Source organism: Geotrypetes seraphini, chromosome 3 (assembly GCF_902459505.1).
Source record: "Geotrypetes seraphini chromosome 3, aGeoSer1.1, whole genome shotgun sequence".
NCBI classification, from domain to species: Eukaryota; Metazoa; Chordata; class Amphibia; order Gymnophiona; family Dermophiidae; genus Geotrypetes; species Geotrypetes seraphini.
Genome location: NC_047086.1, coordinates 131,061,676 through 131,087,799, shown reverse-complemented (window position 1 = coordinate 131,087,799; position 26,124 = coordinate 131,061,676). Strand labels below are relative to the sequence as shown.

Sequence of the window (26,124 nt, the reverse complement as noted above, 5' to 3'; positions counted from 1 at the left end):
AAAAATTACTACTATTACAATTTATCACTTATGGGGACTGTTCAAAAAGTATCAGACCTTAGTTTTTCTTGCGTAAACAAATAAAGCTAGGGAGACGTGATTTGGTGCACGTATGTAGGCGACCCTAATGCGCATGTTTGAATTTTTTCCTGCCTACAGAAGCTGTCAATCGTTGGCAGACCGGTGATGAGTGAGGAACTGTAAGTGAGTGCCGTCCGATTTTCATTTTTGACAAAATGACAGAAAAAGTTGAACAACGCTACTGCATTCAATTCCCAAATGGAAATGATCCGCAAGATTCAACAGGCCTTCGGAGACAAAGCAATGGGCACCACACAGATAAAGGATGGTACAACCGCTTCAGAGATGGCTGCACATCAGTGGAGAGTGAAGCACGTTCTGATAGGCCCTCAACATCCAGAAATGAGATCGTCATTGACCAAATGAGGACCTTGGTGATGCAGGATTGTTGAATCACCAAGGGGTACTACCAAGAGTTTCTGCGTCACCTTCATAATGCTGTGGGATGCAAACAACCAGACCTGTGAGCAATGGGCAATTGACAGCTCCATCATGATAACGCAACTGCCCATTCTTCACATTTGATACGGAGTTTCCTGGCTAAACATAACACAAATGTGATTCCTCAGGCTCCCTAGTCTCCTGACATGGCTCCGTGTAACTTCTGGCTTTTCCCCAAGCTGAAAATGCCCCTGAAAGGGACCAGATTTCAGTCAAGAGAAGACATCATGCAGAATGTGATGGACCAGTTGTGAGCAATCTCAAAAGAGTCATTCCGGTGCTGCTTCCGACAGTGGCAGAACCGTTGGAAGAAGTGTGTGGCAGCCCAAGGGGACTACTTTGAAGGAGATTAGTATAAGATTGTTGTATCTGAATACGAGTATTTTGTATGAATAAAGGTCTGATACTTTTTGAACGGCCCTGAAAGGTGGAAGTAGCGCTGTACATTTTGACATGTAATTGATTCTACAACACTTCAAAAGATATATTTTATAAACTCACTTTATTTTGGATTGCTAACAGTAGCGAATTCCATGAATGCAACACCTGAGTAACACACTTAAGAGATACTGGGCCTCTTTTACAAAGCTGTGGAAGCAACTGCGCCTAGCCCATAGGAACTAAATGGGCTTTGGTGCCTTTGCCTTGAGAGAATCACTACTGCAGCTTTGTAAAAAGGTGCCCATTGTTTGCAGTTACTATATCAAGTGGACAACATTGAAATTTAATGCATTTACAGGATATGAAGAACATTTCAGCCAACTGTTTGTTGAGGACCACAATGAAGGACTTAAGGGGACATATGGGGCCCTGGGGCTGCGCTTTGGAGACTACTGGTTAAGCAGTCAGAAGATGTTCCTGCTCACTTAAGCTATGTTAAATGTGCCAGGAGATATTATTCAGTGGCTGAAAAGCTGCTCGGACCACCACAGCACTGTATCAGTGACATGATGGAGTTGGGACAATACTTAGAGTTAAGAACATAAGGTTCAGAAGAAACTTGACTAACTTTGTCTTGAGTCCCTGGAGGGTGTTTTCCCCCTATAACAGACACCAGAAGAGCGTTACAGTTCTCTACCACTCTCTGGGTGAAGAAGAACTTCCTTACGTTTGTACGGAATCTATCCCCCTTTAACTTTAGAGAGTGCCCTCTCGTTCTCTCTACCTTGGAGAGGGTGAACAACCTGTCTTTATCTACTAAGTCTATTCCCTTCATTATCTTGAATGTTTCGATCATGTCCCCTCTCAGTCTCCTCTTTTCAAGGCAGAAGGGGCCCAGTTTCTCTAATCTCTCACTGTACGGCAGCTCCTCCAGCCCCTTTACCATTTTAGTCCTTCTTCTCTGGACCCTTTCGAGTAGTACTGTGTCCTTCTTCATGTACGGTGACCAGGGCAAACACTGGTGATATTCAGTGCCAATGGTCACATTGGTACCTAGGCATATGGTACTACAGCAAAAGCAGTCCTATCTTTGCCCAGTTAGCTAAGCGAGACAGGCACTGGAAAAAAAAATGGCTATACCCACATAACATCTGGGTGTTGCTTAAGACCCAGATCTTCAGCCCTGAATATTTGGGTCTAATGTAGGCCCCCTTTTACTAAGCCATGGTAGAGGTTTCTACCACAGCCCAAAGCACTAAATGCTCTAACACTGCTCCAACAGTCCTAGGAATTCTATGAGCGTTGGAGCAGTGTTGGAGCATTTAGCAGTCCAGGCCATGGTAGAAACTGCAGCTTAGTAAAAAGGGGAAAGGGGGGTTTAGCCAGTGATGGTTAGTGTTTAAAGAAAGAGAGAATTAGAGGCTGGAGGAGGACTAGGTGTTCTAAAAAAAATAAAAATTGTTATACGGGCCCCAGTGCGATATTCAGCTGGGGGCCGTATAATTATCTGAATATTCAGTGCCAGTACCCTGACATGGCCTAGCACTGAATATTGATGGTAAGTGTTTAAAAGAATTCTGACTGCCACTGGCTGAACATCAGAGGGAGAGTGTTCATAACATAATCTATTAAAGACTATAAGTGATTGAAACTGCCCTATTTTATCACTGCTTGTATATACCGTGTTTCCCTGAAAATAATATATTAATTTTGGGTCCAAAAAACACACTAGGGCAGGGGTGTCCAACCTGCGGCCCCGTGAAGTATTTTGTGTGGCCCCGGTCAAGGGCGAGGCAGTATTTTCTTCTGCTGTTTACCATCTTGCCGGCTCCCTCCTCTGTCTTTCTGCAGCGTTTGCGCATTTGTGCGGCCCCAGAAAATTTTTTTAGGTCAGTACGGCCCAGGGAAGCCAAAAGGTTGGACACCCCTGCACTAGGGCTTATTTTCGGGGGATGTCTTATTTTTTTTGTTGTGTACAACGATAATCTCTCATCTATCTCCTTGTGCAGCATCTTTCTATCCCTCCCATCCCCCCCATGCAGCAGAACCCCGAAAGCAATTTCATTGTTTTGCATTAAATCTAATCTAATCTAATCTAAGCATTGTTCTTGTATGCCACATCTTCCCTATAAAATAGAACTTTAAATGGTTAACAAACAAATTACAGATCATCTTTAAACAAACTGAATTTCAGATGTCATAACATTTCTGAAATAAAAAAGTCGTGAGATTTTTATGGAACAGATAATACATGGGCTTTTCTATTTTATTAATATATGTTTATTGAGAATGGCAAATGGCCCACACAAGAAAACACAATCGTCAAGTTGACAATACAGGAAGAGCAAGAATAACAATATAAGATCTCGTTGTGACAACTTTTCTGAGGTAACTATAATAGCAAACAGCTCCAAAGGATAAGCCACTTGCCTGTTTACTGTAATGGAAGCCTGTGTTGAAGTGTATCTGGCACCATTTTGACAATTTTAAAAAGACTGTTACACTCATTGTTTGGGGTGTTGTAGCCCAACTAAAGCTAGCGTTTGGGACTAGAAATCCCAGGACTGCTGCAGTGGGCGATCTTCACTAATTTTGGGGTGTTGTACAGATAATAAAAAGCCTTTTCCCCCATGCAGCAGAACCCCATCGACCCTTGAAACGTGAGGTCGACATACCTCCGTTCCAAACAGCAGCGGCAGTAGCACTTAATAGATTGCTTCACGGCCTTTCCCACCGGGGCCTTCCCTGTGCCACGTCACTGATGAGATCAGTGATGCAGCAGAGGGATGGGAAGGCCCTGGCGGGGAAGGCCATCGCCATGCTGTTTGGAACGGAGGTATGTCGGCCTCATGGTGGGAGGTTTGGCAGGGTTCTGCTGCGCAAGATGGAAAGGAGGGATGGAAAGATGCTGCGCAAGGGGATGGGTGAGAGGGGAGGAAAGATGCTGCACATGGGGGGGGGGGGAATGTCGGGGACATTCAGGAGGGACTTCGGGGATCGATCCAACTAGGGCTTATTTTTGGGGTAGGTCCTTATATTAGGACCAACCCCGAAAATCTTGCTAGGGCTTATTTTAGGGGAAACATGGTAGTTGCTTTGTTCCATGTTTCAGCAAACATCATCTAACCTCAAGTAAACACTTTAGTTCTGGCCTGGAGTAATTTATTGGATTAAAGGAGAGTGCTGAGTGAATGGATCAATGTGTTTTTGGCCTCCTGGTTCTGGCTGGTCCTGGGCCTGACCCCACAAACTCTAAATTTACCTAAAATATCCTACCCTGATGCTCACCAGGCAAAATAAGGATACCCCAATACTGGCATACACACATGAAAAAAAAAACAACTTTACAAAATTACCCACATGGTCCATAACTGTGACTGAATATCCATCTTAAGAAGCCAGGGTAGATTTACTCAGTTCCATTTGGATGCATTTATTTGACTGAAAATCAATACCAAGCTGTTTTTAAAAAATGATATATCTATATCTGTATCTATCTAATTATAGGCAGACAATATTCCTACATTTTTCTCTATTGTTGTGGTATTTTATTTTTAAGCTCAAACAATTTTACAGACTTTCTCCTGCTTTACAGTGACAATTATACGATACAATGAATTTGGTGCATGTATATCAAGTCATGAAACTATGAAGAATGAAAAACCAGGAGAAGTGTTTGAATCTTCTTGTTTCTCCATTCTTACCTACTATCAATTTTGAAAAGATCTTAAAACCCACTTATTTAAACAATATAATATACATTATTGATTTTTATATTATCATGTAGTTATAATGTACTTTTAGGTCTCCTTTTACGAAGGTGCGCTAAGCATTTTAGCGCACGCTAGCTGAAAATCTACTGCCTGCTCAAAAGGAGGCGGTAGCAGCTAGCGCGCGGGGCAATTTAGCACACGCTATTCTGCGCGTTAAGGCCCTAGCACAGCTTTGTAAAAGGAACTTATTTTAGTTTATATTGTGTTTTCCTATTACCAGCAAGTTTAACGGTTACTAAGGATGGAATTTCCAATCTCAAACTGTCAGCAGACTGCAACTCACGGGTAGGGGAATACCATCGAAAAAGTGAGCAAATAGCTATAGGACAATGCATTGAAGCACCTTGAACATCAAACACAAGATCTTAAATTCTACCCAAAATGAGAGATCACTGGAGAAGGACATCATGTTTGGAAAGATTAAAGGAACCAGGCAAAGAAGGCAACCTGCTGGACACGTTGAAAACAACTATAGGGATGACGCTGGAGGATCTTTACAGACTAGCACAAAGTCAATTTCTTTTTAGATCCAGAATTCATCAAGTCACTAGGACCCGAACATGAGTCGATGGCACCTAACAACAAGTCATTCTCAAGTGTTCATGACTAGTTCACCCAGATCTGCAGAAGCTGGACAACACAATTGTAGGTAATACAATTAGCTTAAAGAAGTTCTCATTTCTTCAACAAGCCAAAGTATAATTAGTGGGCCAATGCAGAGGATGATGGTGCCATATACACAAAAACTAGAACTAAGCTGGGGATTAGCCTCAAGGTAGTGTACAGGAGCATTCTTGATATGATGTCTATATCCGAGTTTAGACGTTTTGTGGAAAACGTCAAAAAATCTAGTATCGAACATGACCATTTTCAAAACAGGAAAACGTCTATCTTTTTGTTTTGAAAAATGGCCATGTCCTTGATGTATTTATCCTCAGTACATTTATCTTTTAAACCATTTGGGGGGAAACCCCCCCCCCACACATCCTAATAAAAATTGCACAAAAACCAGCCATTGGGAATTAGGAGGGGCCAGCATCTTAGTAGACTGGCCACACAGACATCCCAGCAGAACAGTGGGGCACCCTAGGCAGCACTGCAGTGAACTTCACATGAAGGGTCTCAGGCAGCATTCTCACCCCTTACTCACCCCAAACTTACTTTATTCAACTGTATAGCATCCCAACAGTCCTTATACCTGCACTCATCACCTACATAATGGCACAGTAGGTTTTGGGTAGCAAACGTGAGCCCTCCAAAATCTACCCCAAACCTACTGTATCACCATATAACTTCAACAATTGAATGCTAGTTAATGGCTTGTTATCTAATTAATTTTCATGCACATCTTTGATCTACATGCAAATTTCAGCACCAAAATTTAGACAATGTACAAAAGAATTTGGATGTTAGAGGAGGCGTTACATGATCCTGCACTAACAGCAACTACAATATACTACCCAAACTCATACTCTACCCATGACTTGCCTAGTTCCCACCCTATAATAGAAAGTGCACTTATATACTATATATGTTGCCTAAAAAAAACAGTAAGGCTATAAGCGCAATTCTATAACTGTTATGCGCACTGTACAGAATCATGCTTAGCACCGCCTAATCTCTGCTATGTTACTAGGCATGACAACTTTTAGGTACACCCCGTTTATGCCAGGATTTTCTTGGCCTACCTGCCTGCACCTTACTAGTGCACACAACAGCACTTGTCAAAAACAGGCACGTAACTTGAAAACACGCCCCTAATCTGCCCTAGCACGCCCACCCTTAGCTACGCACATTGGACTTTGTGCTAGCGCCTACCAAGTTGGGCACCTAACTTTCAATTAATTCCAATTAATGCCAATTATGAAGTGTTAATTGCCAATTATCAGTGCTGATTAAGCTTATTATTTGATTATGTTATGCGCAAACATCAGCTAAGCATGCTGATGTATACGCATGACTTTAGGCACGATTTATAGAATTTGCTAAATCAAGCTAAGAACTGGCACAGTTGTGTGGAAGCAGTTAACATGCATTAAATGCTTAATGCCCTTTAGTAAAAGACTCCTTTGAAAACCTAGATATCTATACTCTTGGGAAGATGGGGGATAGAATAGAAACATTGTAATACATCAAAAAATATAAATAAATCTTCCAGACCTTCTCTTAGGCCTGTACTTCTTCAAATTCCTCCTTAGGTTTGCCTAGGGCAGTTAGCAGACTGAAAAATCACTACTAACTGGCTAAGTTGATGTTTCATCCTAATTCCGTCCCAGGCCCACCCCTGAGCTAGCCAGTTAGGGGCTGGCTAGTTAGCGGTGATATTCAGTGGTTCAACCTGGTCAAGTGCTACTGAATAATGACCAGCTAGGTCAGTGGGATTTAACTGGGCAGAGTTTTTCCTGCTTAATTAAATTCTTTTCAATATCTACCCCAGTGTATCACAAACTGTGTACCGCGGCACACCAGTGTGCCTCCTGAGATTTCAGGGATGCCGCAGTACACTGGGGATGAGGAGAGACGCTGGTGCCAGCTGAATGTCTACAGGATGTGCGTCTCGCAAAGAGAGGCACGACCTGTAAGCAATCTCCCGACGCCGGCACCTCTTCTCTCTGCTGGCCCTTCTCTCCTCTCGGCGCAAGGCCCATTTGAGGGTCTCTGAGCATGTGCTGATGTTGGCACGCTGATGGCACGCATGTGCGTGACATCATCACGCCAATGCCAGCGCACTTCCTGATGTCTCTTTAGTGTGCCCCAGCTCTAAAAAGTTTGCGAGACACTGATCTACCCCTTAGTTTGAACCTGAGGCAACAGAGGGCGGGCTGACTTTTATGAGGTCACAAAGAGTGTTGGTGGAATCTGAGCCTTGGATTCCCTGGTTATCAGCCCATTGATCTAACTCCTAGGCCATTGCTTTACTCCTTGCAAATTTTTAAAAATAGCTCTATGGTACATGTGTCAAACATGCACGAGTATACTAGGAAAACAATGGGCTAATCAAAATCGTCCCTTAATGACATCACCCCAGACTGCTGTTTGCTTTCCCCTTTTTTCTCTTTTGTCCTCTATCACTGCCGTCGGTACCAGCAGAGACTGATGAAAGCATTTCATCTCTTTTTTTTTTGCCACATACAGTCTTGCAGTGACATAAGTCAAAGCATATATTTGGTAATCACAGAAATAAACCAACAAAGTATTACAGGAAGATTACCTCCATAATAATACTTGTCTCTTTTTCAGCTGCCCTTGGAAAGTGACAGAAAATCATTGCGGAAAAGTCTCCATGGAAGACAGCAATGACAAGAAAATCCCATCTGACACTATCGTAGAAATTGCCTACGAGCACTGACAGCTTCCAAGATTCTATATAGCATGAATGAGAAGTGCTGCCAGCCCAGAGTACTGTATTTCCATTTAACTAAGCCACATTGATGCAACCAGATATATTATACTTAAAGTTATTGGAAGTTCTTTAGCAACTTAAAAAGCAAGCCCATAACATTCACACTTCACATCTGACAGAGGAAAAATTGATGCTATGGTGTCAATATTAAGCCATGGTCACGGTGTGTGAAGTTTAATTTTAATATCATTTCATTGCACATTTGGAGCTGAATTCTATATATGGTGCCCAAAAATCTGTGCTGAAAAAAGCACTATTCTGTCAGCTACAGTGCAGGTACAGTTTATAGAATAGCACTTACAAGCAGGAACCATGACTAAATTTAGACCTGCCAAGGAAACCATGGTGCGAATGCCTGCACCTAAAGTTTGGCATGGATAATACTTGGATTTAAATTGAAAATCAATAAAGATTTAATTATTAAAAAAAAAAAAAAAGTTTGGCATGGATGCCCTTATTTATAATTGCATGCGTAACGTAAAGTACTCCCCCCCCCAACCATTTCTGTGTTCCCTTTTTTAAGCTCTGGAACATGTTTATTTAAAAAAATATATAGCCCGCACATCCAACAATTGTAACATAAAACAAACAAAATGACTAACAAGAAACATACAACATAAAGTCCCAGATAATATTTCCCATTAAAAACATCATTTGAAGAACCTCAGAATAATCCTAAAAAAAAAAAAATTAAATCAAATCTGTGCTATCAAGAAAACACTCTTTCAAACAACCTGGTTTTCACCATTTTCCTAAACTGCAAAATGCTTGCTGCTTGCTTTATCTCAGAAGTGAACATATTCCAACAAATTGGCCCCTGTACAGTCAGCATGATTTTGCGGTACCTTGAAAGTCTTACCACACTGAAGGAAGGTACTTCCAAATTCATCTTATCCCCGAACCGTAACATCCGCATCAGATGGTAGAAATGCAACAATGAGCTCAATACCATTGGGCAATTGTCTTTTAAAAGCTTAAAAATTATTTAGTTCAAATATTGGGTTTTGCTCCCAAATTTATTCCTCCTTTGAATAAAATTTATTATTTACCTGATATTACTAAGAAAATAGGGAGCGAAACACCAGGAGTAAATCAAGTGCCTTTGCCTCAATCATTGGACCTGGGAAATATTTCAGAAATTTTGGAAACATCCACCAAGACAATTGAGGAGAGAGCTACTCATCTCATTTGTGTTTTTGCAAGATTTTAATGCTGCATTAAAACTCTACTTTCGTAAAGCTCAAGCTCCTTTTATGGGTCAGCGTATTTGGATTTACCCCGATGTTAACAAAAAGACACGGGAAAGGAGAAAATTATTCCTTGTAATGAGGCAAGAAGTGAAAGATTTAAGAGCAACTTTTCAGTTGGTATACCCTTGTAAATGTCTCATTAAATATTTGGGGACAAAATATACTTTTTTTGTTCCAGAACATCTTAGGAGCTTTCTAGACATGAAAAAGATCATCAGGGAGTAAATGGGTGTTATAGGGCTCCTTTTACAAAGCCGCACTAGTGCCTTAATACACGGAATTGCTGTGTGCACTAGCCGCTACTGCCTCCTTTTGAGCAGGTGGTAGATTTTCAGCTAGTGCACGCTATAGCATGCACTAATCTGGTGCGTGCGCTAAAACCACTAGCGCAGCTTTGTAAAAGGAGCCCATAGTATATGAGAGAAGTTATATCCGTTAAAACCATTTATTTTTTATTATTGTTACTTTGAATGATTTAATCGAAAGTCCCTTTAAGTGAACTCTCCCCCTTTTGGTTCTAATTGGGATCTAAGAAGAAGTTGTATTGTTACTTATGTGTTATTAATATTGCTTGTCATTTTTTCCTTTCGTTTTATTTGAACAAGTGTAACGCTTGCTATTATTTTCAAATGATTAAAATAAATTAATAATTTTTTAAAAAAGCTTAAAAATTAAGCACAATACCTTCAACATGTATCACAATTTGTCATGTACCGCAATAGGCAACCAATGTAAATCACAAAGAATTGGAGTGATATGATCAAATTTCAATGCCCGTACAATAATACGTACAGTGGCTTTCTGAGCAACTTGTAAAGCCTGAAGCACACACTTGGGTAAGCCAAAATACAATGCATTGCAGTAATCAAATACTGGGGTCAACATTGTACCAATTATGGTCCTGAAGTTATCGACAGATAAATAGTCTCTCAATCTACGTAATAAACAAAGTTTGAAAAAAGCACGAGATACCACAGACTTCACCTGAGGCTTAAAAGATAGCGTTGAATCCAATACAACCCCTAAATATTTACACTAATGTAGCACTGGAACCACAACATCATCTAACACTATCTCTGCTAGGTACATCTCCAACAATCTCTCCCGAGCAACACACCAAACTTCAGTTTTCGCCACATTCAATTTAATCTAATTCTGTCGCATCCAGGCCTTAATAATCTGAAAACAAAGTGTTGCCAGAGGTTGTGGTAAGAGCGGGTAACATCTGGTTTTAAGAGAGGTCTGGACAATTTCCTGAAGGAAAAGTCCATAGTCTGTTATTAAGGTAGAGATGGGAGAAGCCACTGCTTGCCCTGGATCAGTAGCATAGAATGCTGCTACTTTTTTGGGTTTTGCCAGGTACTAGTGACCTGGATTGGCCATTGTGAGGACGGGCTACTAGGCTAGATGAACCCTTGGTCTGACCCAGTAAGGCTATTCTTAATTCACACGCAAAATTTAGGCTTAAATTCTGTGCCTAAATTTACACGCATACCTTGTAATTGATTTTACTGTAATTAGCACTAACAAATGCTTATTAAAAATCCAATTATTGACCCCAATTGGACTGCTATTCACCTTTACCCCCATTCTGGGTGGTTAGATGACTCCACTCACTCACTGTCTCCAGGAAGTGAAGGTGTTCCTTTACTATGAGCTTCCATTTGACTGACTCAGATTTCCTCATTGGTGAAGACTTGCTTCTTCATGCTTTGGCTCTTCTAAGCTATAAGGTCAATTTTGGAATGAAATGCTTTACTTACTTTTCTATGTCTGTTTCTTACAAACTTTCTTCTAATTGATTCCATATTTGAGAAACAAGAATGGGGAGGGGAAGTGTACTTTTGATATTAATACTACTGGGGCTGTATCTTGTTTTGATTAATTCTTTGTTTGTTGAAGACAGCTCAAAGAAGACCAGAGTCATATTCTGTCTTCTGCTATGCCAAGTGGTTAGAGCTGCAGCCTCAGCAGCTTGAGGTTGTGGGTTCAAACCCTGCGCTGCTCCTTGGGACCCTGGGCAAGTGACTCAGTACTCCATTACTCCAGGTACCCAATACTCCATTACCTCCATTACCCCAGCCCACCAGGACAGATAGGGAAAATGCTTGAGTATCTGATTGTAAACTGCTTACATAACCTTGATAGGCGGGAAGCTTGCTTATCTAGCTATCTATGAGAGGCTGCTGAAAAGTTCTCAGCCCAACCAAGAAGACAATCATATGGAGCCATGAAACATACGAGTTATTCCACACATTTCTTGACACTTTTTGTTTCGTTTCATATCATTGAAACAAAAAGTGTCAAGAAAAATGTGGAATGACTTGTAAGTTTCATGACTCCATATCATTCTCTTCTTGGATGGGCTGAGAACTTTTCAGCAGCCGCTCATTATCTATCTATAATACTATCTATCTATTTTATTTATTTCTTCCATTTGTTAGTCGCACATAACATGTACAAGCTCTAGGCGACGTTACAGAGAAAGAGGCTAGATGAGGGTAGGGAGGACTTTGGAAGGTTGGAAAGAGTAGAGAGGGAATAGAAATAGAAGGGAGGAAACCGTTAAACAATAGAATTCTGGGGAAATTTAAATGATAAAATAGAACAAAGGGGTAAAAACAGGAAATTAAAAATTAAAAAAATCATAAACTGGAAATAAAATTAAAAAATAAAATAAAATCAGTCGAAACAGAAGTCCAGCTTGAAATGTCTTCATTGCTTAGGCTGCCAATTTCCCAAACAGGTCTCAAAGCAGCCAAAACTGGAGAAAAGTCCACAGAGGCAGGCAACAGGCTAAGGAGGGAAGAGGGACCCAGCAGTCAGCCACCCCCGACAGAGCTATCCCTATCTATCTATCTATCTATCTATCTATCTATCTATCTATCTATCTATCTATCTATCTATCTATCATAACATAGTAGATTATCTATATACAGTATATAAAATCGGAGGTGTGTATGTATGTATGTGTGTGTGTATGTGCCGCGATCATGCAAAAACGGCTTGACCGATTTGAACGAAACTTGGTATGCAGATCCCTCACTACCTGGGGTGATATGTTCTGGGGGTCTCGTGGCCCACCTGCACACGTGGGCAGAGCTACAAACAGAAAATCAGATTTCACCCATTCATGTCAATGGAAAAAATGTAAAAAGCTGCCAACGCAAAACCGGCTTGCCCGATTTGAACGAAACTTGGTATGCAGATCCCTCACTACCTGGGGTGATATGTTCTGGGGGTCTCGCGGCCCACCTGCACACATGGGCGGAGCTACAAACTGAAAATCAGATTTCTACCATTCATGTCAATGGCTAAAATGTAAAAAGCTGCCAACGCAAAAACGGCTTGCCCGTTTTGAACGAAACTTGCTACACATCTTCCTTTTCAGTTTAAGAGATTGCAAATTCCAGTGATACTTGCATTATCTATCACAATCAACAAATCACAGGGACAGACTATTACATACTGTGGAGTGGATTTAAGATCCCCCTGTTTTTCCCATGGTCAACTCTATGTTGCTTGCTCAAGGGTGGGTTCACCCAAGAATTTATATGTTCTTGCTCCTGGAGGTGAAACTAAAAATGTTGTTTATAATCAAGTTTTCTGTTAGTTGTATTGTATTCATTTTGTCAAATATTTCACATTATAATTTGAATATTGTACTTTTTATAAAGCTGTAAAAAAATAATTTCATTCACCACTATAAAGTATCTTTATTTGAATCCATTTACAGTGTTATTGCTATAATTAAATACCCGTGCTACGCCGGGGCATCAGCTAGTAGCAAATAAAGACCAGCTGGTCCAGACAGTCTGCCCAGTTTCTCATGTCTACAGAGTGCAAAGGTACCACACTGTCAGCCATAACAGTTTCACAATTTCTAGAATGTTAGGGAAGTACTATCATTATAAAATGACAAGGAAACAAAATTGATAGTTCGTTTTATGTCACTTCCCATTCAAAATTGCAATAAATAAATAAATAATATTATATATATACCTCGGTGCTCCAAGGCCTGGCGCCATTACTTTCTTCGCCCCTCCCGCCGCCCCCTTGGTACGCTACTGCTCTCCAGCTCTCCTTGGTTTGCCGGTTTTCTTTTTTGGCGGCCGGCACTCTTTCAGGGAGCCGCACATGCGCGGCTGCTCAGGGTTCAATCTTCTGCTCTGCAGCAGCTTCCTGTTTCCGGTTGGGTCAGAGCAGAGGATTGGGTACTGGGCGGCCACGCGTGCGCGGCTCTTTTGGGGGCGTTCCGGTCGCCGAGGAAGAGGGCCGGCAGGCTAGGGTGAGGTGGAGAGAGGAAGCGGGTTAAACGATCGAGCCGGCGTGCGGGTGGGCGGGTGGGAGCTGCGGGGACCGCACGATCCTTTATGCCTCACTGCGGTGACAAGACCATTCACCGCTCCACGGGGCGGTGATGGCCTTGTCCCCGTCCCTGCAGAGGCTGCTAATTTTCATTCCCCGTTTTTGGCGGATTACCCGCAGCTAAACGCGGTAGCCGCGGGTAAACCGCCACCGTGTCATTCTCTAATAGTCATTCTCCCACTGCCCCTGCCCAAAAAATATATGTGGGAACTAAAAAATGTAGTGTGGGAACCCCTGCTTGTTCTCAGAAGCCACTTTTTGTTTTTTTCTGAGAGAGAGCATACAAGGCTTGTAAGTGACATCATCCATAGTTTGGCTGCATATTCCTACTCTCTACAGAGAACCCTTGTTTCAGGTAAACCACTTTGCTTTAGGTGCAGATAAGCTAGAGAATTCGATTTTTCAAACCTGCCATTCTTGAGTAAATGAATTGAAAAGGATTCTCCAATAATTGCTTGAAAACTATTTAACTCAGGGGTTAGAAGGGGGCCAGGAAACGTTATAGAGAAACCATGAGGATTGTGAATATCCTTAGATAAGTAGTACAGTTGTCAAAGGCAAGTAATAATAATAAGAATAGCTTTATTTATATCCTGTCATTCCTTTCAGTTCAAGACGGTTTACAACAAGAGAGGCTGTAGGAATGCAGCGAAGTTACTTCAAGAGCTTGAAGTAGGAGTAAACAAACAGGCGTGTAACATAATTATATATATCAGAAGGCAGGAGCATGCAAGTAGAGGAAATCGTTTGAGGAAGTTTAAACAAATATGTCAAATGGGTTTTCAATGATCTTCTGAATGATTGGTATGATGATGAGTTAAGGAGTAAGTCACTTAAGAGTATTGTTCCAGATTCCTGCTTGGAAGGAAAGTGTCTTGTCGAGGCATCTTTTGAATTGTTCTGCGTGAGAGGTGGAGTTTGTTTTGGAGAACAAAGTGTTTGAGAAGGTAGGTGTGGGTGCAGTACCAAATAGTGTTTTGAAGCATAGACAACCGAATTTGAAAATTATTCTGACCTCGACTGGTAGCCAGTGCAGTTTTTTGAAATATGGAGTGATGTCGGATTTTTTCAGGTCAAAGTAATCACTTTTAATTTCATTGTAACTGATGGCTGTCTTTGATACTGTGTAATATGTTTTACTGATTAGTCTGACTGATTTGGGGACTTGACAGTAGGAGACCGTACTTCTTGAACGGAGAAACTTTAACTAGGACTTCAGCAGAATGAGATTTAGGAGTAATCATCAGTGCAGACATGAAAACTGCCAATCAAGTGGAGAAGGCTTCATCTAAGGCAAGGCAGATATTGGGTTGTATCAATAGAAGTTTCGTCAGCCGAAAGCCTGAAGTCATAATGCCGTTGTACAGGGCCATGGTGAGACCTCATCTGGAGTACTGTGTGCAATTCTGGAGGCCACATTACAGTAAAGATGTGCGCAGAATTGAATCGGTTCAACGGACGGCCACCAGGATGATCTCGGGGCTCAAGGGTCTCTCGTACGAAGAGAGACTGAACAAATTGCAGCTCTACACTCTTGAGGAACGTAGGGAGAGGGGAGACATGATCGAAACATTTAAGTACCTCACGGGACGTGTCGAAGTGGAAGATGATATTTTCTTTCTCGGCCACAAGAGGGCACCCGCTCAAACTCAGGGGCGGAAAATTTCATGGCGACACCAGAAAGTATTTCTTCACAGAGAGAGTGGTTGATCATTGGAACAAGCTTCCAGTGCAGGTGATCGAGGCAGACAGCGTGCCAGACTTTAAGAATAAATGGGATACCCATGTGGGATCCCTACGAGGGTCAAGATAAGGAAATTGGGTCATTAGGGCATAGACAGGGGGTGGGTAAGCAGAGTGGGCAGACTTGATGGGCTGTAGCCCTTTTCTGCCGTCATCTTCTATGTTTCTATGTTTCTATATATATATATATATATACTAGCTGATGCCCCGGCGTAGCACGGGTATTTAATTATAGCAATAACACTGTAAATGGATTCAAATAAAGATACTTTATAGTGGTGAATGAAATTATTTTTTTACAGCTTTATAAAAAGTACAATATTCAAATTATAATGTGAAATATTTGACAAAATGAATACAATACAACTAACAGAAAACTTGATTAACAACATTTTTAGTTTCACCTCCAGGAGCAAGAACATATAAATTCTTGGGTGAACCCACCCTTGAGCAAGCAACATAGAGTTGACCATGGGAAAAACAGGGGGATCTTAAATCCACTCCACAGTATGTAATAGTCTGTCCCTGTGATTTGTTGATTGTGATAGAGAATGCAAGTATCACTGGAATTTGCAATCTCTTAAACTGAAAAGGAAGATGTGTAGCAAGTTTCGTTCAAATCGGGCAAGCCGTTTTTGCGTTGGCAGCTTTTTACATTTTTGCCATTGACATGAATGGGTGAAATCTGATTGTCTGTTTGTAGCTCCGCCCATGTGTGCAGGAGGGCCGCGAGACCCCCAGAACATATCACTCCAGATAGTGAGGGATCTGCATACCAAGTTTCGGTCAAATCGGGCAAGCCGTTTTTGCGTTGGCAGCTTTTTACATTTTAGCCATTGACATGAATGGTAGAAATCTGATTTTCAGTTTGTAGCTCCGCCCACGTGTGCAGGTGGGCTGCGAGACCCCCAGAACATATCACCCCAGGTAGTGAGGGATCTGCATACCAAGTTTCGTTCAAATCGGGCAAGCCGGTTTTGCGTTGGCAGCTTTTTACATTTTTTCCATTGACATGAATGGGTGAAATCTGATTTTCTGTTTGTAGCTCCGCCCACGTGTGCAGGTGGGCCGCGAGACCCCCAGAGCATATCACCCCAGGTAGTGAGGGATCTGCATACCAAGTTTTGTTCAAATCGGTCAAGCCGTTTTTGCGTGATCGCGGCACATACACACACACATACATACATACATACCTCCGATTTTATATATATAGATAAATACGAGTACAAATAATAATAATATTGTGCAAGGTTTTTGTTTGCTTATTTTGCACACATAAACATTTTATTGCAAGCTAATGAGAAAAATATAGTTGCAAACATTATAGAAAACAAAAATCAATTTTTACCCATGTATGCTAGTATTTTGAAGGAGATTGTTATCTTCCTCTTTGGTTTGCTACCATCCTGGATAGACAAGCATACAAAATGCCTTATTTACTTCATGCCTTACCACCAAGCATAAACGCTGAACAGCTAACAAAACTAGCAAGGTTGATGTCACAGCTTTGTCAATATGGTCTTGCTGGATGCTATGTGGCCGCCACCAGCCATTCAGCATTAACACAAATGGTTTTTAAGGGAATTGTAAAGCTTCTGTTTGCTGCCTGGTTCCCCCCATGGCCCACAGTGTCCTGAGCTCATGTTTTTACAGTATTGTTTGGTTCTTGTTTCCTGCCTCTGCTCTTCAGGGGGTAAAGAGCAGCTTGTTAGTAGTTTGTAATATTGTAGTTTTCTAATGTTTTTCTTCAACATTTGTGCCAAGCATATTTGAATTTTATCATGGGTTCTCCTCTCTAGGTACAACTTTCTTCTTGGTATTTTATCAAGTTTCCTCTACATCTTTCCTGTAATCTCAGATCCCTTGTTCTTGAATGTCAGAAATTTCACCTTCTCATAGTTTATTAAAGCCCATCAAATATTTGAGTGTTTCTAAAACAACCCCACTTTAAAAAAATTTTTTTTTTCCTTCAAGGTGTACATTTGAAGTATCATGCCTCTCTTTGTAGGTTCTGTATCGGAGAAGAGCGGGCTGTTCCTTTTCCCTCGCTTACTTTAAATGCCGGCTCTTTGAGATTTCCAGTTAAGGCTGTTGCCTGGAAGGAAAAGTTACATATCACTGAAGTGGCAGTGTAAGGGCTCGCAGGGATCGAAACTCAATCAATGGTCAGTTATTTATCACTTTTGAGCTCTGGCTCCTGTCAAAATCATGACAAGCATCCCACAAAATCCCTTTTTTTCCCAAGGTTAAACAAAGCAGCTGTCTCTGAGCAGTTCTCCTTTGATTCCTCAGTGCTACTACGGCAGTCTCAGGATTGCTTTAACCTGCTGAGCTCAGAGATTTATCTTATTGCTTTTAAACTTGAGAGAGAGTGAAAAAAAAAATCCTCTTAAAACATGACACAGACACCATGCCATGGAATTCAGGAGCAAAATCATTACAAATGCTAACATATTTCACTCTGTGACAGAACCCTGGTTTTCTTTCTTTTGTTCCCTCTTGTTTTGTTTTCTTTCCTTCCTTGTGTCCTACTCTGTCAATCTTAGGTATATTACATTGCAACTAATTAGAGGACTATTTGAACAAATGGTAGCATATCTTAAAAGAATATATATCACGCAGAGCTGACATGGAAGGAAAGAAAGTACAGGATTCTCCAGATAATAAACCTCTAGTTCTCTTGATATGTGGGTAAAACAGTGCTATTGTCTCCACTTTCTATTATATGTAGCTGCATGATAATGATAGGTAAGAACTAAAAAATTATGTTTTTCTAAGGCTGGGCCAGCCCTATGTAATGCTATCACTGGTAACCAGTGGCGAACCAAGAGTGGGGCGGGGGGGGGGGGGACGGACCACCCCGGGTGCACGCCTTAGGGGTCCAGAACCTCCTGGGACCTGCACTTCAGCGCAGCTGCCGGTCCATCCCCGCGGCCAAGAAAAAGGCTAAGAAGCTGTCGGGAGCGACGAAAGCATCCTTTAAGGAACACCCTCCCAATCTGGCTCTCTCCCACCCCCTTCATGACGCCATCGGACAGCGTTCTCAGCCATTGGTTGACCTTGCCTGGGCGCTCGACCAATGGCTGAGAACGCTGTCCGGTGGCGTCACGAAGGGGGCTGGAAAGAGCCAGATTGGGAGGGTGTTCCTTAAAGGACGCTTTCACCGCTCCCACCAGCTTCTTAGCCTTTTTCGAACCGTAGCAGTGGTGTACCAAGGACGGTAGTGTGGGTCAAAAATATGATGGGCTGGGGGTATAAAAAAAATGATGGGCTGGGGGTATAAAAAAAATGATGGGCTGGGGGTGTAAAAAATGATAGGCCCTGGGTGTCACATACCCTAGGTAAGCCACTGCTGGTAACTTAAGATTTTGCACAAACTCCTTAAAACCTAACTCTTCATAGGCGTTTTTCATCTAGGACAATGCTATTAGTTTGAATTACAGTATATGCCCCTTTTTATGATAAATATGGCAGTGTCTTTAAACCTTGCCCCCAGCTTTTTCTCTTTAAAGACGCCTATACTCTTTAGACCAGCTCTCGCTTCTCAAACCCTCAACTCTTGTGAAGCCTTGAAATACCAAATGCTTCTTTTGAAGCGCTCCCCACCCTAATGTCTCACCACTCCCCATTTAACTTCCTTTTTAACTAATTTTACTTCGATGTATTTAAAAAAACTTCCCCTCCCCAACTTCCCTTTTGTTCTATGTACGTCAATGTGAATCCGTCTAGTATTTTTAATATTTGATGATATTGCTTTTATTTACCTTTTTTATTGCTTTGTTCAATCTCATTATATTGCACATCATTTAGACACTTATTTTGATAGACGGTATATCAAAAACAAAGAAACCTGAAACTTGATTCTGTTTGTTTTAACTGTATACGATTAAAACTGTGTATAATAAACATGCCCCCTCTCTCCAAGTTCTTGCCCCCTCCCCCAGTGTGTACCTTTTTCCTGGCAGCCTCCTCCTCCTTCTTTCCTTCTTCACAAAGCTGTGGGCAGCAGTTCCAATACGCTGCCTGCGACTGACCCAGAAGCCATCTCTCTGACGTCAGAGGGAAGTGTCAAAGGAACTCCTTGACATGCCTGTGGACCACCATGGCCGCGCTCCATATTACATTATATACTATTACCTTTCTGTGGAGCTCAAGTAAAGGTTTGCATTTGCCCTCATATCTATTCTCAGACCTCAGCAAATCCTCATCTCTGTAGTACAATTTTTCTTACACAATGAGAACATAATGGCAGGGTCCATGTCTGTCTGCATTGCCTTTGATAATGGTGTACTATAGATTGGTAGTTGTTTGAGTTGTTTCTAAATGCAGAAAATGAATCAGATCCTCCTGAGAGCTTTTGAGTGCTGTTCTGTAATCATGTGTCAATTGTTAGGCAAGGCTCTTTTCTATTCAGTGCATATTGCTCCAGTTGTGCAGGCTAGAATAAAACAGAAAGGGAAACTGGGTATCCTGACACCCTCAATCTGAACTCCCAAGCTGTCCATCTTTGTGCCCATTTCTTTTTAACACTAACTACTTTTAAATGCTAGGCCGGATTAAAGGGTAGACCCAGTAGGCACGTGCCTCGAGCCTGAAAACATCAGGGGGGTCCACTGGCATTAGGGAAAGGCAAACAGAGTAGCTGCACTGGGCCCCGCTGTCCGGACATCTCTTCCCCTTCCCCTCACCTTCATGGCCATTTTCTCTCTCAGAGGGGCCCTGATGTGTACGGCAGCCATTCTGAGTAGTTGCCCGCATATAGCTGCCGCAAAGCTTCTCCTCTGATGCGATCAGGCAGAAACCAGAAGTTGCTTCAGAGGAAATGTTTTGGGGGAGCCGCGCGCATGCAACTTGTGAGAATGGCTTCCCCATTAGGCCCGTCTGAGAGAGAGAACTTTGGTTTTAGAAAGCACCCACGAAGGTGAGGGGAAAAGAGGGAGATGACTTGATAAGAGGAAGAGGTTGAGTAGTGCTTTAGTTTTAGAAGGACAGATGCTGAATGGAAGGGGGGAGGTGTGAAAGAGGGGGACAGATGCTAAATGGGTGAGAGAGGGGGACAGACGTTGAATGGAAATATGGGAGTGGGTGAGAGAGGGGGACAAACGCTGAATGGAAGTGTGGGGGGTGAGAGAAGGAGACAGACTTGGTTTTGCAATGCCAACATTGTAGGCGAAAAGATAGAAGTATTAGAACACTTAAGAATGCTGAGTGCCATGGAATTCTGCAAACGGACACCTATATTAAGGCCAAGCCTACACCTATCCTGCAAGTTGCCTTTTTTTTTATTTTATTTGCATCTTTGAAATTGTAGACGCCTCTTTTGAGAATTGAGCACAGCATTTGGAAGTCTAACTTTTAATTATTGCTTGTTAAAGTCATAAATAGTGCTTATTATTCAATCTATTTGGACACTTAAGTATATGGACATCTAAATTATAGGTACCTACTTTAGTTGTTATTTATAGAATTTTCCCCCAAGTGCTTTTCTCTAAAGGTTGCTGAGTGCTACGTAATCTTTACAGAACTTGTGGTTAGCATGGATCTTAACAATGCCTGATTTGGGGTGCCATTTATTGAATTCAGCCCTAAACATGACCTAGTATGGCGCCTACATCTTGGTACCAACTTATAGAATTGCTGCCAGACTTCTTTCACATGGCTTAAATTCATAAACATCCAGGAAAGGAGACATGAAAGTTTGGTATCCATCCCAACTTGTACTTAATGTTCTTCAATAATCATGACAGTTGTGTTATCAATGAAAAAATATTTCAGTAATTTTTATATTTTCAGAAAAAGAGTGTGAAGATCTGACTGCAACTGAGCAAAATAAAAATATGCCAACCATAGATGTGAGGAGCTGACGAACTTACTTGGAAAGTGCCAGGCCATAATTTCTCAGCTCTTCATTCAACTCAGCTAAGAGAATTCCCGCTTCTACTGTCACCTGCTTCTTCTCCTTATCCACCTAGAAGAGATTTAACCATTATGAGGACAACAATCCCAGTCTTAAAAATATTGTGCTTCTATATGTTTGAAACTTTGGACAGTAGATATTTTTTAACTTTCTTTTTATTGAAGTTTAACAAATTTACAAGCATAATATCACTTGTTCAGAAACTAGAATAAAAAAGTACAAATTATCATCTAGAAAACATTTAAAAATAGAAAAACATAATCCTCTCATTCCCCAATACAGTTCCAGAAGCATGTTCGTAATCCAAAGCGCTTGCATAACAAAGTGAATTTCCCCATAGGAAATAATGGAAACTTGGACGATTCGTTCCACATCCCGAAAACTTTAATAGAAAATACAGTACTGCACGTATTTGTATTACAAGATCTCATTCGTTTCAAACAGTCGCTACACTGTGGGCGAACTGGGTATGATGCTTTGATTACATTCAGCCACACTCAGCGTAAGATGTGCGTGTGTTGTGTGTGTTTGAACTGCGGGTGCATGTATTATGTTCAGACGCGATCAGTGATGCGACGCATATTTTTTGTGCGTATTTGATGTGACGCATGTATATGTGCTCATACTGCAAAACAACGCTCGTTTATCGAGTTAAAATTTAGAAAATGTTTTGCTCGTCTTGCAAAACACTCGTAAACTACATTATTTGTTATCCAAGGTTTGACTTTATTTGAGATCCAACTGAAATAAAAAAGAGACATACCCCTTCTTCTATGAAACGGCAATAGCAGTTTCTAGTGCGGGGAGCCGTGCTGAATGGCCTGCGCTGCTCCCAACTCTCATAGAGTTCCTATGAGCATCGGGAGCAACGTGACCCATTCAGCGTGGCTCTCTGCGCTAGAAACTGCTATCGCAGTTTCGTAGAAGAGGGGTATAGTTTTAAGGAAAATTGATTAATCAGCAAAGGATTAATTTCTATTGCCTTAATATTTACACCCGAATTATTAGCTTCTACATGGGTGGCACACTACCATGCTAAATAGGAAACATTATCTAGAACAATTTAAGATGTTCAGGATCAAAAAATATGACATATAATGGAGGGCCATTTTTGATATAATGTTCAAATCTGAGTTTGGACGTTTTGTCGAAGACATACAAAAATCCAGTACCAAACATGGCCATGGTTAATTTAATTATCTTCACTGAAGGAAGCTGTAATAAGCAATGTTGTGTAAAGTTTGTTGATGATCTTGTTTGGCTATCTTATCAGAAAGATTCTTTGGTGTACCCAGGAAAAGGCCTTTAAAACCAGACACAGAACTTTAAAGATAATTCTGGTTGATGTGGAGGGGCATTTTTGATATGACGTCCAAATCCAAGTTTGGATAAATAATAAAGTTTGGATGAATAAAGATTAATTAAGATAATAAGTTATGGTGAGGGGGCGGGGGAATGATTATTTTTATGTATTAATGTATTCAAAGTGCCTTCTTTGTAATGTTTATATCTAAATTAATTGTATGGCACTGTCAAATTTGAAAACCAATAAAGATTAATTTAAAAAAATTAAAAAAACCCAACAAATCCAAGTTTTGACAGTACAGTAGCAATCATAATTTTCAAAACTGCAAAACATCTATCTTGTTTTTTTGAAAATGGCTGTGTGTCTATCTTTATGAACCATTTTCGGGGAAAAAAAAAATCACATCCAAAAGAAAAACGGACAAAATAAGCCATTGAGTTGCAGGAGGGGGGCCAACATTTGTAGTGAACTTCACATAAAAAGTCCCAGGTACACATCTTACTATAATTAAGAACTTAAGCAGTGTCTCTGCTGGATCAGACCAGAAGTCCATCATGCCCAGCAGTCCATTCACGCGGCAGCCCATCAGGTCCAAGGACCTGTATAGCAATCCTCTATCTATACCCTTCTATTCCCTTTTCCTTCAGGAAATTGTCTAATCCCTTCTTGAACCCCCAATACCGTACTCTGTCCTATCACACCCTTTGGAAGCGCATTCCAGGTGTGTCCACAACGCTCTGGGTAAAGAAGAACTTCCTAGCATTGGTTCTGAATCTGTCCGCTCTTAACTTTTCCGAATGCCCTCTCATTCTTGCAGTTTTCAAAAGTTTGAAGAATCTGTCCCTCTCCACTTTCTCTATGCCCTTCTTGATCTTGTAAGTCTCTATCATGTCCCCTCTAAGTCTTCACTTTTCTATGGAAAAGAGCCCCAGTTTCTCTAATCTTTCAACATATGAAAGCTTTTTCATACCTTTTATCAGTTGTGTCGCTCTTTTCTGAACCCTCTCAAGTATCACCATATCCATCTTAAGGTACGGCGACCAATATTGGACGCAGTACTCTAGATGTGGGCGCACCATGGCCCGATATAGCGGAACCTGGGCTCCCTCCAACTATTCCGGAAACAACTGAAAACCTGGCTTTTCTCTAACATATAACATCTCTTCTCCTGTTTACATCCCCTCTTTTCATTTGCTCTTGTAAATCTTTCTCCTCTCTCTTCCTATATTTTTAAGCTTTGTAAACCGTGTCGAGCTCCACTTCCGTGGAGATGATGCGGTATATAAACTTAAGGCTTAGTTTAGTTTAGTTTGATAATACCTAGCATTCTATTTGCCTTCTTAGAGGCCGCTGCGCGCTATGCTGACAGCTTCATTGTCTTGTCTTCATTGTCTTGTCTTGTACTTTCACCCATTACCAGCCCTCCCATCGTATAGCTGTACCTCAGGTTTCTGTTTCCTGCATGCAAGACTTTACATTTCTCTACATTAAACTTCATCTGCCATCTCATCGCCCACTCTCCTAGTTTATTCAGGTCCCTTTGTAAATCTTCGCAGTCCTCTTTAGTCCTAACTCCACTAAATAGTTTGGTGTCGTCTGCGAATTTTATTATTCCACACTTCATCCCTGTTTCTAGATCATTTATAAATACACTAGTGTTTAAGCCCGTTAGATTAACGGGTGCTAGATGACCACCTCTCCTGCTTTTGAACCTGGGCAGGGGCAGAGGCAGAGCCGGGGCGGGAGGGAGTGACGTGGGAGAGCAATTTCAAAGCCTCGGAAGCGGCGGCTCCTTGACCAATCCGTGCGTACAACGTCCCCACACTCGCAGTCTGGCTGGCTCCCCCACCAAAGCCCTTCGCAGTGGCAGCCCCTCCCGCATCCGTCCCCGCGTCCCAAGCCTCTCTGAAGGCTGGCTCCCACGAAAATGGTACCCCTCTGTCCAAAGCCGCGGCGGCAGCCTCCCTCAAAACACATTTCAAATCTGACATATTGTAATCACAAAACAGAAAATAAAATTATTTTTCTTACCTTTTGTTGTCTGGTCATTATTCATATCATGTAGGGGTCCCAGGCTATGATTGGCTTTTGATAACTCGCTTGCCAGGGCCCCTTCTTTCTTCTTCCCTCCCTCCATCCCTGCAGCTAAAGACAGGCACCTCCCCCCTGTGGTCTGAGACAGGAGGGAGCAGTTAGGAGAGGGTCTGAGGGCAAAGAGGGGCTCAACAGCACACAACCACCTTTCCTTCCCTCCCTCCATCAGGTGCTCCAGTGGTCTGAGACAGGAGGGAGCAGTTAGGAGAGGGTCTGAGGGCAAAGAGGGGCTCAACAGCGCCCAACCACCTTTCCTTCCCTCCCTCCATCAGGTGCAGTGAATCCACCAATGTTAAAAGGAGCCGTGTCGAAATCGGAGGCCTGCCACTGCCGTAGCACTTTCACCTCTGCCTTGGTCCCGCCCCTTCTCTGACATATGGGACCGCGGCAGAGGGAACGTGTTACGGTGGCGGCAGGGCTCCAATTTCAAAGCAGCTCCTTTTAACATAGGCGGAGCTGAACTGAAGGGAAGGAACGGTGGGGCAAATTTAGGCAACGGCAGGAATTGTTTGGCGGGCCAAGCACCGGTTTCTTTAGGCAGCCCCGGTTGTTTACTTGGATTCAATGTGAGCCGGGTGAGGAAGGCCGCCGCAGCCTCGCGGCTAGGTAGGGGGAAAACAATGGCGCTTATGCTCAAGCCCCCGCCGCAGCTCCTCTCTCGATCCTGGTGCGGTTCGAGAGAGGAGTCGTGGCGGCGGCTTGAGCATAAGCGCGATTGTTGTCCCCCTACCTAGCGGCGAGGCTGCGGTGGCCTTCCTCACCCGGCTCTCACGGCTGGCGGCCAGCGAACTCTAATGCTGACATTGAATCCAAGTAAACAACCGGGGCTGCCTAAAGAAAGATGGTAATCATATTCTGTTCTGAAAGCCCCCGCCGCAGCTCCTAGGCGGTTGAGGGGGGAAGGTTGTGGTCGGAGTTGCTAGGCTGCAGTGGATGTGTGAGTTGTGAGTGTGGGGCCTGTAGCGGCGCGAGGTGGAGAGCAGGCTGTGGTGACGTAGTAGGCGCGCATGCGCACTCGTGTTTCCGCGACGGGATCAGGGAACACGATTTTTTTAGTGCGCATGCGCGTCCTACCATTTTATTATATTAGATTGAACAGCAGCAGCCCGAGTACCGACCCCTGCGGAACACCACTCGTGACCCTCCTCCAGTCCGAGAAGTGGCCCTTCACTCCTACCCTTTGCTTTCTACCTGCCAACCAATTTTTGATCCATCTGTGTATGTCTCCTTCCACCCCATGGTTCTTCAGTTTCCGTAGTAGGCGTTCATGGGGTACCTTGTCAAAGGCTTTTTGGAAATCTAAGTATACGATGTCTATGGGGTCCCCTTTGTCCATCCATTTGTTTATTCCTTTGAAGAAGTGCAAT

General features: G+C 42.3%; 1 protein-coding gene across 2 annotated transcripts in view; it reads right to left on the bottom strand.

Moving 5' to 3' along the window:
* Positions 1 to 26,124, bottom strand: part of LOC117357978 (L-gulonolactone oxidase-like) — a 186,530-nt gene that overhangs the window by 127,812 nt on the left and 32,594 nt on the right. For both annotated transcript variants that reach the window (XM_033939279.1, XM_033939281.1), the window contains exon 4: positions 21,314 to 21,408. In XM_033939279.1, coding sequence (XP_033795170.1) covers positions 21,314 to 21,408 — 95 coding nt within the window. The remainder of the gene's footprint in view (positions 1 to 21,313; positions 21,409 to 26,124) is intronic.